General features: G+C 39.8%; 1 protein-coding gene across 2 annotated transcripts in view; it reads left to right on the forward strand.

Moving 5' to 3' along the window:
- STK32B (serine/threonine kinase 32B) overlaps positions 1-19,954 on the forward strand; it is a 136,265-nt gene that overhangs the window by 35,286 nt on the left and 81,025 nt on the right. For both annotated transcript variants that reach the window (XM_068149500.1, XM_068149499.1), the window contains exon 3: positions 2,344-2,495. In XM_068149500.1, the coding sequence (XP_068005601.1) occupies positions 2,377-2,495 (119 nt within the window). In that variant the 5' untranslated portion in view covers positions 2,344-2,376. The remainder of the gene's footprint in view (positions 1-2,343; positions 2,496-19,954) is intronic.

Raw genomic sequence — 19,954 nt, forward strand, 5'->3', positions numbered from 1 at the left:
AAGGAGCCTGAAATACTTCCCTTAGAATGGCATGGTCCTTATTTGGTTCAGTAGTTTCCAAGAGAAACCTTCTTTGAAGTAAATAGGAGAATATGCTGCTAGTGCAAAGTGGTTTCAGGAATCTCTTAAATTCAGAGCAGCTGGATATCTGTGGCTGTTTGTAATCACAATACACTGACAGAATATCATGTAAAAGTAAACAGGGGTTCAGGAGTGCAAGTTAGGTACAGCATTAGCAGTTAAAGATATATCCAAATCACCATGGCTGTCATAAAGATCATCTACATCTCTCTTCAAAGCTTCCTCGTTCACAGCTCTATTGTTGCTGTCTTTTCAAAGGGGCCTTCACTCTTCCACATCATGCAGGAAAATACAACAAGCCTTTTGAAGGCTTGTTGGATGATGTTTGATCTGTTCTTCAAGGCATTCAGGAAACTAGCAAATGTTTCTAGGACCTTCCTAGAAACGTCTAATTTTCTTACAGGTTACAATGGCTGCAATATGCTTGTGAACCTGCTTTGGGGATATGCATGAGTGAGAATAGCATTTCAGAGCCCTGAGAGAACATGTGTAATGCAAGAAGTGTCTCATGAATAAGTCCTCTCTAAACTTGACAGCTGCAAAATAAGGATTTAAATGCAATGGAGTAAGTCCTCCTCTCCTGGGGGTAACAGGCTTATTTTTCCCAAATGAATGCAAGCTTCTGATCAACCATCTTGTTCTTCCTTCCACAGACAAGGAATGAAAGGAATACATTTTTAAATGACCTATTACACCATAGCCGAAAGCACAACATAGTAAATCAGTCACCATTTCCAGTTTCTTTCTCTGTGAGTCAGCCTTGCCCTTATCATTAATTTAGAAGCCTTGCTGTTGGCAACTTTCCCCATTACTGTCCTTCTGGAAGTACCAGGCAGCAGAAAACATCAACAAATGACACAAGACATCTCCACTGACTTGCTCTTTACTCTTCAGGGTCTATTGTGCTCGAGCATCCTGCAATGTGTAACACTGTGTTCAGCACCATGCCTTCCTCAAGCTGCCTTCTTCCTTTATGTCCTGTGGTATTTTTTGTTTTGAGAGCAGTAGGATGTTTTAAGACATGCTCTACTCTTTTATTTTGTTGCTGTTGGTACAATTGCTCTCTCTCCCAATATTCCTTAAATTGCTGTGGTTGCTACAGCAACCTTAGGCCTCTGCAGGTGGTATCTGATGTGACAAGACCCCACAGAGCTCAGCTTTGTCTTGTGCAGAGGGCTCAAGGTGATCCTCAGCACCCTAAAACACCTTCAGGGTAGTTATGCTCAGCATGTTCTAGTTGTTGGTGTTTCCACATACATTTGAAGTGGGCCGTGTCACAAATTCTGTCCAATATTTGCCTTCTAAGTCGGTTCAGAAGTAGACAAAATACTCAAATCAAGAATGTTGAATACTGATGTCCTAAGGTATCATGTCGCAGCTATCTTTATACGTGATCTCTCATGTTTAATGTGGCTAAATTCTCCTCCCCCCTCCATTTTCTTATTTGTAGAGCCATACTTTTATCAAAGAAAATTATGTCTTTGAAGACCATCCTATAAGTACAAAACTTACTAGAGTGAAATAAAGAATTATCATTTCTTTACTGCAACAGTAACCATAAATTTGTGAGCTTACTGCTGCAAAATAATTAGCATTCAGGTGAAACAACTAGTTTTCAAGGGTGTTATGCTGCTAATTTTCTTCAAGTTCTCTGTGGGAACAGGTATATTGAAAAAATCTGATCTGCTTAAATCATACAAATTACTATTTCAATATGCAAACTCTTCTGTTTCTTGAAGATGCTGAAACACAGAACTTAATTATGATTAATTTGGCTGTATAAAACAGTGACTTCTGATGAAATAACTGAAGCTATACTCATGTCAAAACATATAGGAGCCCAGAATCGTGGCTGCACTGATAAAGAGGATTGAGCCTTGTGTTTGTGATGCAGTAATAAAGATGTGCGTATTGACCTGCGGGAATGACTGCGCTCACCTAGGCAGGAGGCAGTGATTTCTCTGACTAATGACCCAGCAACTGGAGTGTATTCCTGACAGCTTCTGAATGTTATGCCACTCTTCTGGGTCTCCATTTCTTCATATACCAGGGTGGGGGTGTTCTTTTGTTAATTTATTAATTGCACTCTATTACAAAGAATCCAGCACAGCTGTGATGGGGGCTGTCTGATGCTGTTCCTAGGTTATAGTTATCCAGCTGTGGGTTGTTAAGAGATCATAAAAGGCTCCTTCTATTCAAAGTCACAGCTGAGTTTCCCTTCTGTAGCTGTCAAAATTTTTCTTTTACTTTGCTGCCAATTAGGTGTGCATTGTACAGAAGAGAGACACCAAGAAAATGTATGCCATGAAATATATGAATAAACAGAAGTGCATCGAGAGGGATGAAGTTCGAAATGTTTTTCGGGAGCTACAGATAATGCAAGGCCTGGAGCATCCCTTCCTTGTCAATCTATGGTAAGCAAGCCTATAAAATTCTATCAAGGTTCTTTTGTTTTGATGGCTTGTGGTTTCTCTTTCTCCTGATTGCTGAATTAATTCAGGCTATGGAAGGCTGGGAAGCTGAAAAGTATGGAAAAGCTGTGCTGATCTCTTTATTTATGCTTTCAAATAGGGCTTTATTTTTCATTAATACTTTAAAGGTGCTGTTTTGCATTGCAATATTTAAGCATCACATTCATCTTTTAAATTCTTCTTTGGCTTCTCTCCAGCTTGTCATAGCAGTGTGCAGAGATGTATTGTTCTGTCCAGCTTCATCATAATTTCATTTGACTAAACATTTGTTAGAAAGCTGTAAATATCAAACACCAAATTTCAATTAGATTTTTTCCTAGCTGGCTTGGAAAAAATTCAGAAGTCCATTAGACTTAAACAGTGGCTGATAAGGAACAATAGAAAAGCATCTTTTTGCCACCTGGAATTTCTCTTATCTCCCTGTGCTAGCTGCTGGAATGCCTTGGTCACAAGTGAGTGTAAGAAAATGTTGGTCAAGTAATGGCAAGCTTCAACTACCCAACAGAAAATGTTTACAGGGGTTATGTAGTGATAGTAGAAATGAGATGCAGACTTTTCCTCTCTTCTCTACAAATTATATCATTTAATATATTAAAAAAAAAAAGAAAAGAAACAAACCATTATGACATGAAAAATATTTAGCTTGTGAATAGCTCAACTGGCTGCAGATGGTCACAGTACAAACTTTGTTTTGTGAGTTTTAGCTGTCTTGCTGAAGGTCAATGCCTAACCTAGAATCTTTTGCTCACTCTTGACCTGTGTACAGGTGAAATTTTTTTTGCTTGCCAGCTTAGGACCTTGCATGAATTAAAAGCCAAATTATGATCTGATATGAGTTAACACAGTTTCGACTTAAACTAACACAGCTTTTGATCCCCAAATTCATTCAAAAGGGACCTAATCATATGTGTCTCCCAAGTGCTCTACACTCAACATAAATGAACATACTCGAGTCAAGCTAATATCCTGTTAGAGGCTTAAAGGAAAATATCTAAACATGGTGACAGCAATACCAAACGTTTCCAGTACATCTTCCAGGGTTCCAGCAATTCATAATCTGGGGATTTCTTCACTAAAGAAGTGGTATCTCTGTGCTTAAGAGCCTGTGGATTTCTCTTTCATGCATTAGCCTAATCTCTTTTGAACTCATACAAATCTTTCTTCTTTATTAAGGTGGAAAAGCTTTCCATTCTGTAACTAATAGTGTGCAGAAACAGTCATAGGTTAATGGGATCTTCCAGATCTTCAACATAACAAGGTGGAAGGACTAAAGATCAAATACTTATTGTGAAACAAATTGTGCTAGCTTCCAATTACTGAAATATAATCAGCTAACACTTTTTTTATATGCTGAAGATTAAACCTGAAATAAGCAGCACCTAAAAATCATAGAATGGAAGGGACCTCCAAAGGTCACCTCATCTAGTCCGACCCCCTTACAGTGAGCATGTGTTGGGAGGGACAATGATTTTCCTTATAAGTAATTGATTTTATTTTTCTCATCCTTCTGAGATACTGTCACAAGATCTCCAGACTAAAATGTTATGCTATATGTGTATAAAAGAAATGTAGAAAATGAAAGAGAAATTTAGTAGTCTAGAATTAATAAAACATTTCAGGGGAGAAGGGCATTATTGAAGATGCTGCATCACACATCTTGTGGTCTATATTTAATGTCTCTGGCACTGGTTGTAGCTGACCATAGTCTATATAGGATGCTAATTAGGTAGAAGGACAAGATCTAGCTTTGAAAAGTACACACAGAGGAGACCTGCCCACCAGTGAGATCACATAATAAATGACAGATCACTTCCTATGGATGGGACCTGAAGTGTATCACTTGTGACCCAGCTCAGGAGCCAGCAGTCCCATCTCCTTGTCACCAAGGTGAGCTTTCCAGTGTAGGGTATGTGACAAAAGAACATGGAGTAGTCTGAAACATGAACTTGTGAAGGAACAGCTAAGTTAGCAGGTGAAACGGCACTCAGGAACATTACCAGGTGCTGCATGAAGCAGTTGAACTGGCCTTTAGCACATGTCTATTGTGTGAGCCAGCCCTTTCCTAAACAGTTCCTGGGATAAATTCAGAGTCATGGTGTTCCAAGGATGGATGTGGCATCGCCAGTGCCCTTCATCAGTAAGGATTTCAGACTGCTCCCTGCCAGTTGGCTTAAGTGCTTGGAAATGCTCTCCAGTGTGTTTCATCTACTACCATAAGCAAAACAGTCAAATCAGAGCAGGAGACTCTGTCTAGGGCCTTAAATCCTTCCTGTTGAAGGCTTGCAGCTGTGCAGTCAGACTATGGATCTATGAGACTCTGCTGAGATGCAGGGACTTGGACATGCACAATTAGAACTGTAGAAAGCTTTCAGGAAACAATTTAATGGACACTTGGCACATTGGCACATAGGATGGTAAACCTCCCCACAGTTCCTTGACCCAAAAGGAATGCCAAGCAAGCATGTTAATCTTCCTTTGAGGAGTTACATTATCAAAGAGAAAAGTTGGCAATTCAAGAAGCAAACACGAAGACTGGAAAGCCCTTCAGTTATCATGTATAACTGCCCAAAGAAGTAATGAGTTATGGGAAAGCAATCTGTCATCAGTTAAACTCCTGTGGGGGGAAAAAATAAAAGGAGAGGAAAGAAGGTAAACCTTCTGTAGTAGGTAATTCTGTTGGCATCCCTCAGTAACTCCAGTGCACACAAGAATACAGAACAGCTAATATAAAACTAAGGTAGTATCCTAACTCCGACAGAGCTATATTAAAAAGCTTTTTGAGGCTCATGCATCTTCTCTGAGCTTTATGAAATTTAGCTTTGCAATCTCAATTTATAAATCATAGTGTTTGAGGAATGAACTGTCTTTTATAACGTCTGACACAGAAAAGAATCATTCTTCTGTAAATGCTCATAATAGCTTGGAGGATAACAACATTTTTTCAGCAAGGGTTTGGCCTTGATTTATAACCTCCATTTTAGAAATGAAATTGAATAAATGCTTAAATATATGTGGGCCTTGTAGCCAGTCACATCACTGTTAGAGGCATTTCTGGTGCTAGAGATTCCTTCTCAAAATGAGAAGCAGTCCTGTATTTTTTTACCTGACTTTTTTTTTGATGTGCATTTCAAGCATAGATGAATGAGCTGTCGAGATGTCAGCTCCTAGCGTGGTCCCACCTGGAAACTAAACCACACCCTGTCTAAGAGCCAGCATTTTATCCATGTTTATACTTCTCCAAAAAATCTGAGTGTCCCCCAGGCAAGATAAGTATTGCTCCTGAAAGGATCCATATTTAAAACCTTTTTTTTCACAACACACACTAAGACAGTCAAGAGACAGGTTCCTCCAGGTGTACCAGACTTGCCATTACACAACTTCTCCTCAACCACAAGAAGACCCACTAGCTGCTCTAAAAATAATTCAGTTGATCCTAAAAGACAGAATTATTTGTCAAGTAATCACATATCAGACTGACTTCTCTGCTGATGTGGAACAGAAGGATCTGAAAAAAATGTGGCCCATTCCTCCCAACTCTTGAACATTGGAGTGGTTTTATTTTCAATAGCTTTGCTTAAAGTTGTTCTATCCTTTTAAAGTTGTCAGAACACTTTCAAAGGCAGCCGAGGGAGAAGGATAAAGATTTACTTTTGTAAGCTAATAGGTCATTTTCATAGTATAGACAGGACAATATGGTTGATATATTTAACAACCCGCAGAGAAGTGGTAGCTGCATTCTCAAAGTGGCTTTGTATTTTGAAGTGTTTTTTTCTTTCTGCTGGTTAATCTATGGAAAATGTACATACTTCATAAGACAGATCTACACAAGTATATTGCTGCTACTAGACAGAGCAAGGTCAGGTTTCAAATCCAGTGAAAACTGGAACAAGTGAAGAACACACATCATAGCAAAAATGTTCGTGCATTTCAGAATTCACCCAATTCCCCAGTCTGTCCTCAAAATAAAGGAGAGGGGGGAAAAAAACCCCAGAATGCTGCAGAGAGGAAATCATTTGCTCAGGCTCAAGTGTTGGATGGGCTATTTAATGTACAGAAATAATTGGAAATCATCTCTTCCCTGTGGAAGGGCCCTTTGAGGAACAGGCTGGAAGAAACATCACCTTGGGCTGCCCCACAGTATGGCTCTGTTCCTCAGGCCTCAATTACCTATCAGAGATGACAAGTACCAAGAAGAGGTGGTTTAAGTCACTCTTAATTGAATTTCTTTAGTAGCTGAAGTATGGTGGCTGTGGAACTTGCCTGGACATAGTAGGTCTGATCTAGAGTGAAAACAGTTTTTAGAGATGAAAAACTTCCTTTCTGATTTCTAATATGGTCAAATTTCTGAGCTTTGTGAGTCTCCATACCAAAAGCTGTGAATGAACTGTGTGGTACAACGGAAAAGTGATATTGCAGAAAAAGAGCATGGAGTTTGTAGTGTTACCTCTTAGGACACAGGTCAGATGTTTGCAGCTAGCCTGACTGCCTCTTCAGCAGTAAGGAAAAGGAAAGCCAAGCTGTAACTGTGTCTATCCTAACAGTATGTGGATCCCCCAAATGTTGTGAGCCAATGGATCCTAACAAACATTGTTTTCCTGGAGAGGAATGAAGGTGCTGAATGCTCTTAGCTCTCTTGCTATACCCAGCTGCTCTAAGCCTAGTTTATGGGAAGAAAGATGATGATATTGCACTCTATGCCAGTGATTTAAAACTAGGTATTCTTCCTGGACTCAGGAACCAAATCATTCATACTGCTAAATATTTTTAGACCCTCTCCTAGCCTAGCTGTGAGTTGGGGCACAAACCATCCTGGAGAAGCTCTTGGCACAGCCAGACTTCTCTCAGTAGGCATTTTGTTTGCCATCACCCTGGGTTTTAAGCTGACAGTTTAATAGTCCAAGCAGGGACTTTTCTGAGCCATTTGGTCTCAGTGTTGGTGAGCAGCCTTTGGTGTTTATTGGTATGACATTCATTTCTTAATACTTCTGTGAATTTAGCTGAGGTCATGAACCCCAGGACACATAATGCTGGGCCATTCTATATATCTGATAGGCTCTGAAATTTCATTCTGGGCAAGAAGAGATTGTAAATCAAGGGAGAAAGATATATTTAGTGTCTTGCACAGAGCTTAGATGGATGATCCTTTTTTTTGGCTATAGAAAGAAGCAAAGGGTGAGTACTTTCCTCAAATAGCTAGAGCAATTCATCACTGCATTAATGTAAATCTGGAATAGGTAAAGATATAGAAGTTTTCTGTCTATGGCTGGGGGAAAAAAAAAAGTTTGTTCTCCAGAGCCTTAGATGAGATAATGATAGAGGAAAAAGGGCAGGAAAAGAGGATGAGGCAGCAGGAAATGTAGGATAATTGGGAGCTGAGAATATAGGAAAGATTTGTCTTGAGTTGTAAATATTCAGGGTAGTATTTCTGGATACAGAAAATTACATTGGACTCAACGTAGCCCATTGGTAACCTCTGAATCCCTGGGCTAAATTAATGTTAGCTATAACATCTTCACTGACTGAAGAATGCAGGACACAACAGTTATTTATTTTTGTGCTGATCTTAATGCCTCATGATAGTAACTGCCAGTATTGGAACACTGTCTCAAGTCTGCCTATAGTGAATTTTGTTCTGGTGACTAATTGTTTCCTGTGAGAAATTGCTTTCACCTTGAAATACATATTTCTTTGGACTTTAATATGCTCCTCATAAAAGCAGGACTTGCCCTTCAGCATAGTTGCTTTGATCTTTTTTGCATTAAAAACTGCTGCAATAGATATTTCATCTCGTGTGAGCTTTATTGCATCCTGGGACCTTTCTTAAGAGTCTGTCTTCTGCATCATTCTTACAGAGAGACTCTATTTGCTGACTCATGACAAACTTTTCTCACACAAAGCTTTCACTGCATAAATATCAAATAAATATCAAACTGCTGGGGAAAAAAAATCCCTTTCATTTCAAGAAAATTCAGTTGCAGTCAAGTTCCTCTTACGAGTTTCTGTTTATTGCCTCAATCTACCTTCACAGGGGGAGAGCTATCCAAGGCAGACCCTCATGAGCCTAGATTTAACCTTGGCTGTGTCTCAGGTCTGTGGTGTAGATAGTCACAATAATCCTGTAGGACATTTCTGGTAGGGATGACTACTCATTTTTGGACAGAAGCAGAGCTCCAGCACAGTGGCAGGGGTATTCACAGGAGAGCTTGCAGCGAAGCAGGATTTCAGTGCTCTTAGCGTAATGAGATGGGAAAGAAAAGCACCCAAACCTTAGACATTGCTTCAGGCTCTTCAAATGCCAATTTAGGCAAGCAGTGCCTTTTCTTTTTAAATCATTCTCTGCTTTAGAGGTTATGAATGCCAAACATGATACCGGAGTGTGCAATTATACTGATAACCAAGGTCCTGTAGGTAGAGTAGTGCCCATAATCAGTTTCAGAGTAATGAGTTTGTCGTGCACATCTGCTGTTTTCAAGCAGGATCAATTCTTACTTGTTGTATGGAAACTGGGACTGCAATTAGTCTTTACTAAAAGCTCTCCTAAAGGTAGACAATACAACATGCAGCTGAGCACTGCATTGACAAAGCCTAGCCACCACAGTTGTTAAGACAGCCATCAGATTGCAAACCTATCTTGGATGCTCTTCTAAAATTGTCCATAGACCTCCAGAATTAATTCAAAACAGGAGATCTCCACAGAAGGAAAATAAGAGCTTAAGAATTTCTCTGCAAAACTTTGTTACTGAACAGATCTTACAAATCTACACCTAGTCTGAAAATGCTGAAGTCTTGGAGACTATTGGTGGTGTAATATGGCTTGGATATGATTCATAGTTTGCTTTAGAATGTATTTGAGGTTTTAGTGTGGATACATCTAGTTCAAATATGATAAAAGTGTGATTTGCTACTGGACTGGGCTTCCCAGGGAGGTGGTGGAGTCGCCATCACTGGGGGTGTTTAGGAGGAGACTAGATGGGGGGCTTGGTGCCGTGGTTTAGTTGATTAGATGGTGTTAGATGAGAAGTTGGACTCAATGATCTCAAACATCTCTTCCAACCTAAAACACACGTTAATTCCTTTTATTTAGGACAGAACCATGGAACTAGCAAGGACTATCAAAACAGCGATAACTGAAGAAATATCTGTATGCTTCAGGCAAGATGTCCTCTGTCTGAGTTAGATCTTTCCTTTTTATTCCTGTTAGAGTACCAAGTTTATTTTTCACGTGGCCAGGTATTGAAAGTGTGGGGATATTTTTGTCTGAATGTTCAAAAAGAGAGAACAAAAGGAAAAAGTCTGACCATGGAGGTACAAAAAGTGTAAATAAATCATAACAAAAATCCTGGGCACAAAACAATGTACATTTCACATTGTAAGAATTGTATCAAATGGATTGGATTGGATTGAAAATGGCAAGCGGTGGGGCTGAGCTAAAGCTTGGAAGGAAGCTCCGTAATGCTTTTTTGTTTTAATATCGCCTGCTTAGGAGAACTTTTTGTCTTGGCTCATTAAAATTTATCAGAGCTTTTATTATCTTAGAAGCTGGCTACAGATTTTTACAGCATAAGTGTGCTCTTAATTCCATTTTATTGAACTAAAAGAAGGTTTATTTGACTTATAAAGTGCAACAAGAAGTTTCAGAAGATGTGTAAGCAAGAAGATTTCAGGAAATGATTGGTGGTATCCTGTTACCAAACTAATGATGGTTTTGCAGTGTAAAGCTCTCCTTAGAAGAAATTAACTCTCACATTTCATGAATGCACACCACAAAAAGGAGGATTTGATGTGCCTTTCCAGCTGATGCTGTACTTCTTACAAATGGTATTATAATTAATGAAAAGCCATGTGCTGTGGAGAAGACTATTTAAATTCCTCTGTGAAACAGTTACAGCTAGGAGAAGAATGACTTCTGCCTGTCAAATTCTCTCTAAATTCCTGAACTAGAACTCCAAGGTGTAGAGGTTAAATCCCACTGTGGTGGGATTGAATCCTGTTGGCAAACAAGCAAAATGAAACAGACCAGAAACTAACCTGTAGCTTCAACAGGCTCATCAGCAGATGGCTTAGGAGAAGGATGACAGAAAATAAGGATGCAGAGAGAAGTGATAATGAACATGGTGAGGCATGTGAACTGTGGAATGAAAGGAGAAAGTTTTCCACTTTCAGTGGATGCAAAATCTAACCTAATCAGGAAATGTATTTAATTTTCCTTTGAGCCCTTAAGCACCTCTCTACTCCTAGTCAAGCATGTCAGGCCTTTTTCTGCTCAGCAAGGTCTGTCACTCACTTGTGACATACAGAGCAATGCTTGCTCAGACTCAGTCTCCTGGGTTTCATCTCCTCTTCCTCTCAGTCCCACTCCTCTATGGACTCATCTGGCAGTCCATTTCCCTGTATGAAGGTGGTTGATGTCTGGTGAATTCTTACAATGGTTTGGTTTATTGCCATGAAATATGGCTGGATAAGCACAATAGGTTTTAAAGATATCTGTTCCCCCCCCCCCCCCCTTTTTTTTTTTCTTTCTTTTTTTTCTCTATAAATAATTCAAGAGCATCTTATGACCTTTCTGAGAGTGTCTTGACACAACAGCTTCAGGGTGCCCCATCATTAAATGCTGAGTAGCCTGTGGTTCCTTCTTTTTGCTGTCAACTTGGTGCAATTGATGCCACACACAGTTTAACCGCATAACTAGTGACAATGGCTGATACTCCAGCTCAGAAGAAACAGTATCATCAATTAGTGTTATCACAACTTCTGACAAGTATAGTCTGTTTTATGACATCCTGTATTAATTATTCTCTACCTAGTCTAATGAACAGCTTCCTTTCACATTCTAGGAAGTTGGTTTTAGAATAGAATAAACCAGGTTGGAAGAGACCTTCAAGATCATCGCGTCCAACCTATCATCCAACACCACCTAATCAACTAACCCATGTAACCAAGCACCCTGTCAAGTCTCCTCCTGAACACCTCCAGTGACGGCAACTCCACCACCTCCCCGGGCAGTCCATTCCAATGGGCAATCACTCTCTCTGTGTAAAACTTCCTCCTGACCTCCAGCCTGAACCTCCCCTGGCGCAGCTTGAGACTGTGTCCTCTTGTTCTGGTGCTGGCTGCCTGGGAGAAGAGACTAACCTCTGCCTGTTTACAACCCCCCTTCAGGTAGTTGTAGAGAGCAATAAGGTCACCCCTGAGTCTCCTCCTCTCCAGGCTAAGCAGCCCCAGCTCCCTCAGTCTCTCCTCATAGGGCTTGTGTTCCACGCCCCTCACTAACTTTGTTGCCCTTCTCTGGACTCGTTCCAGCAAGTCAACATTTTTTGTTCTTTTCTTGCTTTTATCTCTCTGACTCAAGAGACATTTGAAAACTTAGCATGTCACCAAGGTTCTCATGCTCTACTGCGTTGCCCATGCTTTTTCCCCAGTGAGCAGAGAAAAATGGAACCCTTCAAATAGTTGTCCAGCATCTGTTCAAGCAGGGAACTCAAGCTGAACAGCACTACCTACACCTTTAAAGGCACAAATTGTTCATAAGCTCTAGGACACAAGAAATTAAAGGTGCTGTCAGTAGCTTCAGAGTAATGGAGCTGTCAAATGCAATTGTGCTAGGGAGCAGCACTGTGCACAGAAAAGGGCAGGAGTCATGGCTGAGGTTGCCAGCCAGGCTGACAGGGCACTGGGGTCCCATCACTGCCATGGTCAGATGGTTTAGTGGTACCTCAGCAGAAATTGCTATGCTTCCTGCTTAAACATCTATTCCCTTGTTTAATCAGTTGTGTGTGAAGAAATTCAACTTAACCTTGGAATATGTTTTGTTTTATCCATTCATAACTCCCCAAAGTGGAGAAGGTATGGTTATAGTGAAGATAAATGAGTGTCCAACGAGCATTTCTCTCCCTGAGATGAGGTTTTTGTCAGAGTTTGGAATCAGTGGTAAAGACAAAATTCTATAATTATCCATTGATTAACTTGGGGGGAAAGAAAAGTGTTACTCTTATCTACTGCTTTATATACCTGCTTGGAGAACTTGGTTAAACAAGAAAAGTTCCAATCAAACTTCCAAGACTATCACCTATGCTATCCTCTCTCCTCTTCTACAACATCTGTGAATACTGAATTTTTCATGTCAAGCTGCAGCAGGAATACAAAAGCATCAGGTGTGCTGTTGTGCTGCCTTCTAAAGACAAGTCTAGAAAAGCAAGATGTGATGGCTCCTGCTTCTTCAAACACTGAGTCTTTGGGGGAAAGCAATCAGGTCTGGAAGTACACAGACATCACAGTGCACAGTTGAATGAAAGAAGGCAGGAGATAAAGTAGTGTTAGTGAGGACTGATCCTTCTTTCTCAACTATCTCTAACATCTTCATGCTACCATCTTGACTTTTACTCTCCTGTGTCTCCTTTCAAGGAGAGGCTTTTGCTTCTAACCCATATTGGTTCTTGTTCTTATGGAGAAACTGCTAGGCTGCAGGTACTAAATGAAAGAACAGTTCAGAATGGCCTTTTCTTTAAATGTATCTCTCAAAATATGTCATCTGAGAGGGGTAGGTGGTGTGGGTTGTGTAGGGAGGTGGGAAGGGTTCTCTTCTATCCATCTTGTACTGCTGACTTATTTATCTTTATCTAGATTTAATTGCTTTTTAGAGGAATGAATTTGGTTTTGAGCAGCAATCCTTCAGCTATGCATTTGAAAACCATGCTGCACTGCTGCCATCACATTACAAATAGCTGCCCGATACTTCTGCCATATAGAAGATACATGGGATGTCAATTAGGTTCCATTGTTCCTTCGTCTTTAATTTAATGTAGGTTTCCATGACAGCAAAAAGAGACAGATCAGTCAAAGCCAATAGTTAAAACCAACAATTTGCATTCTGGTCACTAGCCTTTAAAAAATGTGATGTACATTTAAATAATGAGATTGTCTCTGAGTTTGGTCACATGTTCTACTACTGTGCCTTCGTGTAGAGCAGTCTTCCATAACAATGTAAACTATTATGGGATGCTGATCTGCAGTTCTGACTCTGTTATTTACAGAGCAGTCTATTCAAATCCAGTAAGGTTTTTTTTAATTATTCTAACTAACGCACTAATAGTAGCAATAAAAGCAGGGTAGGAGCTCTTACACCATAGTTTAACTATGTATTTGTATGAAAGTTTTGTGTTTAGTGATGGCTAGAAGTATTTAACTGAATAAACAGATTTTATTCAGTGATCCATTTTCTGTCTTCTAAATGTCTTGCTTCAATAAGAAAAAATCCCTGAATATGCAGAAACATCTTGATTCTCTAATGCTGGCCTTGATTCTCCTGTAGTATACTCTGAGGCATTGGCTCGCTGTTTCATTCAAGAGGCAAAGGTGAGAGGAGAGTGGACATGCCCAACAGTCTAGTTTGCATATATTTACACATAATTTTTAGAGAAACCTGGTTTCTTATTATTAGAAATGCTTAGGAAAAAAAGTCCTCCTTTACTGTAAACAGATGACTTAATCATTGATAGAACAGAATAAACCAGGTTGGAAGAGACCTTTGAGATCATCAAGTCAAATCTATCATTCAACACTATCTAACCAACTAAACTATGGCACCAAACACCCCATCAAGTCTCCTCTTAAACACCCCCAATGATGGCAACTCCACCACCTCCCTGGGCAGCCCATTCCAATGGGCAGTCACTCTCTCTATGAAGAATTTCTTCCTGACATCCAGTCTAAGCCTCCCTTGGCACAGCTTGAGACTGTGTCCTCTTGTTCTGGTGCTGGTTGCGTTGGAGAAGAGACCAGCCCCTGTCTACAACCTCCCTTCAGGTAGTTGTAGACAGCAATAAGGTCTCCCCTGAGCCTCCTCTTCTCCAGGCTAAGCAACCCCAGCTCCCTCAGCCTCTCCTTGTAGGGCTTTGTGCTTCAAACTCCTCACCAACTTTGTTGTACCATAGATATTTAAGACAGTTGTAGACTTCCTCATGTAGATCTTGGGAATTATGAAGTCATTGTAAATTTCCTTTTCTTTATAAGTGATGGCAGAAGAGAAACTTGGTTTTAATATTCTCTTGCTGTCACAGGAATCTGATTTAGTTCTTCAAAATATGGCAGCCTTCTGCAGGGCATTCAAGTGGTGGAAGGAGGAATTGTTTCCTTTGGGTGTTTTAAGGAAACCAAACACTGAAAACAATTGCAGTGGAAGAGAAAGAAGAAAAGCTCTTCTCCAGGACTCTTGAGACAAATGGTCTCACTGAAAGGTTTAATTGAGATACACATTATAAGCGTCCATTGAACAAGTAACAATGGACTGCAGTTAAGTGGTTACCATAATTACTTCCTTTATGGAAAAGTGCCAGGCAAAAATTGATTGATTTAAATTTTGCCTTTGACAATTAAAGGCTTCACTTAATAGGGGAAAGGTTTGCTTTGGCAAACCCTTCACTGCTGTTAATGCTTTAGGAAAGCAAAGCCCTGTCTGCTGAAGAGAACAAGGCACTTGTAAAGCCTGAGGAGATGGATATGTATGGATGAAGTATGTGAAAAAGAAAACTCTGGAAGTGGATTTGACGTATAACGATTTGATGAGAGTAAAAAGAGTCACAAATGAAAGCCCAAACTGAACCTCCTGATACAGGATGTATTGGAGAATTACAAAAATGGCCATTATAAAAATGGCTGTGTTGAATAGGAGTCTGATTACAGTGGTGACAGCCTGCATTCAGAAAGGAGAAATTACAGGAGAGTCTTAGAGACTGGTTCATTATTTGTGGGGATACTCAAAGCCCTCCCCTTTGGCTCAGTTTATTTTATAGTAATTCTGCCTCTTCCTCTGAGTGCTGCTGACATAATCTGGGTACAAGACAAACTGAAAGCAGAAATAATGATGGTGAGAAAGGTAATGGGGCTTTCTGGAAATAAGTTAAGTGTGGTGGGTTAACTCTGGCTGGATGCCAGGTACCCACCAAAGACACTATAGAGTGGAGAGAAAATATAACAAAAAATAGAGAGGGCAGAAAAAAATATAACAAAAGGTTTAGGGGGGTGACATAATGACAAGGAGATCACTCTCCAGTTATCAATATGGGCAAGGTAGACTCAATTGGAAAAATTAGTTTAATTTACCAATCAAAATCAGAGAAGGGTAATAAAGTAAGATATACCCCAGATCTTAAAAACACCTTTCCTCCACCCCTTCTTTCTTCACCATTAAAGATATTTGCATTGCCAATCTGGATAGAAAGATCTTTCTGCACTCCAGTAATCATGAACTTTCCTTTGTGACCTTGAGGAAAACATAGCTGCCTAGAGTTGTTTTGTCTTTTGAGACTGAAGTTGTACTCTCATCTAAGTTGCAGAGGTAGGATGCCCAAGTGAGGATCTTTACCAGTTCAAAGATGTTTTCCAATACTGTTTTGTGGGAGTTTTAGGACTTTCACCAGAACTCCTTCAAAATCCTTGTCAGTTGTTCTTGCTTATGATGGTATGAGCCTTCATTGCAGTGCACTACTTTAGGTGCATGTGTTGTATGCTGACTGGCTGGTAAGATCTGTACATCTTTGGGGGATGTAAATTATTATGTACAGTTATCTACAGGGCTGTAAAGTTGTGAACTGGGAGCTGCAAGGGAACGGGTACTGAGTTACAGACTAAAAGCTGTAAGGCCAGTCCACAAGCACAATGTTGAAGAACCTGGCCATGCAGCTCCATGAAGGTAAAAGCTGTTGGGGTGATTTCCCTTAGGGTAAAGGCAGAGCCACAGTACCTTTAGAGTGTGCAAATGAATGGTAATAAGTGAAAGGTGGGCAACATAATTGGAAATGGAAGGTCCTTCCTTGGATCACAGCAGTTAAACACCTAAGGCCCCACGCAGGAAATATTACTTTGGAATCAGTACCCAAGGACCCAGGTTCAGAGCAGTGAAAAGGCTTTAATCCTCATTAAGCAGTAAGCACTTTACAGTTCATACCATAGATAACTGTATCTTTGTCCTTTTAGACATCCTCTACTGATTTAAATGCCACTGTGTTCAGAAAAGTCTCCTGCTAATTGCTGGTCTTAAATATCTGCATTATACAGCTTCCAGCCACTGCATGTAAAATGATTTGATCAATATTTTATGGTGGTGGCTTCTTTAGAGGCAGAACCATAGATTCTGAGAGTTTAAATCAGAGACCCAGGACTGTCATCACTCAACAACAGTAATTACCTCATCGTAATTAGAGTTGGATACTTTGTAATAAGTGATAATGGTAGAATACAAAAATGATAACTGGAGGCTTTTATAATTAAAATTGCTAATGGTGAGTCATAAGCAGCAGCTGAAGTAGAGGAAATGAAAGATGCATCTGTGTGGCACTTTCAACAGCCAGATCTGCTTCTGCTTAAACAGGAAGCAGCCAGGTTATCAGAGCAATGTTTCTGCTTCAGGGAAGTAATAGGCAGCTTTAGAAGGAACTAGTACCTGTTCTCCCTCCAGTGAAGCATGTGTCTATCTGATGAAGCTCACTATGCCCTCTTTCCAGCTGAAGTTCTTCTCCATGTAAGAAAAGAAAAGGATACATCTGTAATGCCAAAATTATTTATCCCTGATGTAGATAAAAGATCAAGAGCTGTCTGTAGGGAGAATTATCACTTGCCCTTCTTCTAGACTTCCATGTACCCTTGAATTTCTTGCATTTCAGGTGAACTTTTTCATGTGCACTGTGAGTGCACCACTTGCCTTTTGTATAGGTATGTGCTCCTTGCTGGGAAGATCACGCTTTCCTCCAACCTTCTGAAGAGTGTTGCACGGAAAACATGCCATAAGGATTATTTATCCTCAGTTCCCACAACTTTAGAAGGCTCATATATATGCAAGAAAGATGAAAATACTTTCCGCTTCAGGAAGAGGTTCTTGAGACCAGCAAATTTACTACTTGCATTTTGACATCTGTAATTTTTGCCTTGCACTCAAAGTTGTGAAGAGCACAGAATTAGTTTAAATGTGACAGACTTTTCTTGGGTGAGGTCTCTGCTGTTTCAAGTTCTATATAAATTTCCACAGACAATGGGTATGAAATGCTTTCAGTTGTGGCAGCGCTTTTACAGCAATTAACAGCGTTCATGTCTTCTTTGCACTGAGGAAAAGGATTAGAGCAGGTTAAAGGCAAGAAAGTACCAGTCATAGCTGCTATATATTTTCTGGGGGTTGCTTTGTGTGCTTATTGTATGAATGAGAAGATTTGCATTGTCAGAATTGTACCACCAGATTTATACCAGTGTAATTTTCTGAGTTAATAAGGCTGCTCTAATTTTGCTCTTAGCTCAGAACAGTCTTTCTAATCTTTTCCCCTCAAGATCAGAATCTTGAAAATAAACCTTCTCACAGAGACAGGTTTTCTGTGTGTATAAAAGTCTGCTCCTTCCTTATACTTGTGTTCTTCCTCCTTTCCCCTTTGGTGCCCTGGTTGTTGATTAGAAAGCAATTAAAACTTGCTGTGGAAGCAAAGGTTTGGCTCAGAATGATATCAGTTGCTGTCACCATCCAGCCCTACTCTGTTTTCAATAGATCTCATGACTTTTTGGCTAGGAATTTATGAAGTTAGACATGAAGAAGGGTACAAACCTTTCTCTCGTGTGCCATTAACTTGAGCAGTCTTCAGAGGAGCCTCAGATCATCCAAGTCTGTTTTTTTCTCTGAAACTGGCAACTTTCTGCCTGCCTTCTTATCTCTTTTCTGTATTCTCTCTGCTTGCTCTTTCCTCCTTGTTTTTTCTCCTGATGTCTGTTTGTTTCTCAGCTATTTGCTCATAATACTCTTGTAGAAAAACATACTTTTGTTTTTTTTCTGCTTACTGACATCATCTGGTTAACTGACCTTTTGAGGTAAATAAAAGCAGCACTAGCAACCATATATCCTTGCATCTATTTGTAATTATTTATGTAGTATTTTCTGGAATACAGTAAATATGACTTCCTGCTGCAAACATTTTGCCACCCACATACCAGCCTCTTAGCCATATTCCTTAAATATGGGTGACTGAAATCATGTTATGACATCAATAATCTATTGCTAGCAAAGAATCCATTGAATGTACAAGAGAGCCATTGAAATATCTGAGAGATCATTATATCTGTTTTTAAGGACCCATCACTGGTTTTCTGTCCTACTGGTTGATTGTGTGTTACTATGGTTGGCCATTGTTTCTGACTGTCCTTATCTTGTAGTCAACACAGCCTTTGGTAGCTATATACACCTCTGTGGGGTGTTTGACCATTTGCAGGTGATTTACAGCCTAGGTGCCCTTATCTGTAGAAATATTCAGTACCAAGGCAAAGGGCAGTGTTATAAACACAGCTTCACAGCAATTAATTTCTTTAATGTGGACAGATTTTATTATGGCTAAAACTTTCTGAAGATTTCTTTTCCATGCAGGCAAGTGCTGTGGTTGTCTCAGGAATACTAAAGTAATCATAATAGGAGCAGGAGGGGAAACAGTTTATTCTGTCATGAATGTAAGAGAAATTGTGGCCTGCAACAGGAAAGTGTAGGGATTTTAGTAGTAGTAGAAGAATAGCGGTTTTCTCTCCATGAAAGAGATTACTGATATGAACCCACTGCTTCTGATTTTTGCTTGTAGTTCAGGGTCTTGAAAAATACCACCAGAAACTGGTTGTTAAACCTTCATCCAAAAAGCTCCTCAACCCAACAGTAAAACATGAAATAGTTTTAAATACTCACCACCACCCCCCCAACACACTACCCTGATGGTAAAAGGGTACCCTATAAGTGACAGTGTGTGGTGGAAGAGGAAGCAGTCTATTGGCAATGTTCATAGCTGACATTTTAAATATTAAAACCCAGTAGTTTCTTTGTACCAGAGGCAAAACTTTGTCATATTCTTCAGGCTTTTCCAGAAGCCTTCAATATACTATTTGAAGTTAGAGATATTTCACTTTGTTTAAAAGAAGAAAACAAAACACCAACTGAAACCCAAACGCACAACACCCAAACAAACAAGAAAGAAACCCCCACAAAAAACACCACCAAAAAAAAACCTCCAACCAAAGAAAAACCCTCAATGAAAAATAATGATCGTGAACTGCAGATGTTTAATCAGAGTTCTGCTAGTCTGGGATACATACAGGTTGTAAGGAAGTTCAGTAACTTAAAAATATGGTCACCAGCCAAAATAATCCGTGTGAGCCGCTTCTCAAAGTGCTTCAAGGACGTCAGCTTTGAAGAGTAGTCTCAAATAAGAATAGCCTTTCCCATCTTGGGATTACATATTCAATGGAAAGCCCATTTTTCACAAGCAATGCTGCTCAGTTGCTCCTCAGACCACGTTTAATTCTTCTATATTAAAAAAACATATCCTGACACCATTGATTTTGTTTAAAACTTACTTTTATCCAAAAAAAAACCCAGCCCCAGCTCCTGTCCAAGA

Source organism: Melanerpes formicivorus, unplaced genomic scaffold (assembly GCF_026170545.1).
Source record: "Melanerpes formicivorus ecotype bairdi unplaced genomic scaffold, bMelFor1.0.p_v2 SCAF_18, whole genome shotgun sequence".
Taxonomy (NCBI): domain Eukaryota; kingdom Metazoa; phylum Chordata; class Aves; order Piciformes; family Picidae; genus Melanerpes; species Melanerpes formicivorus.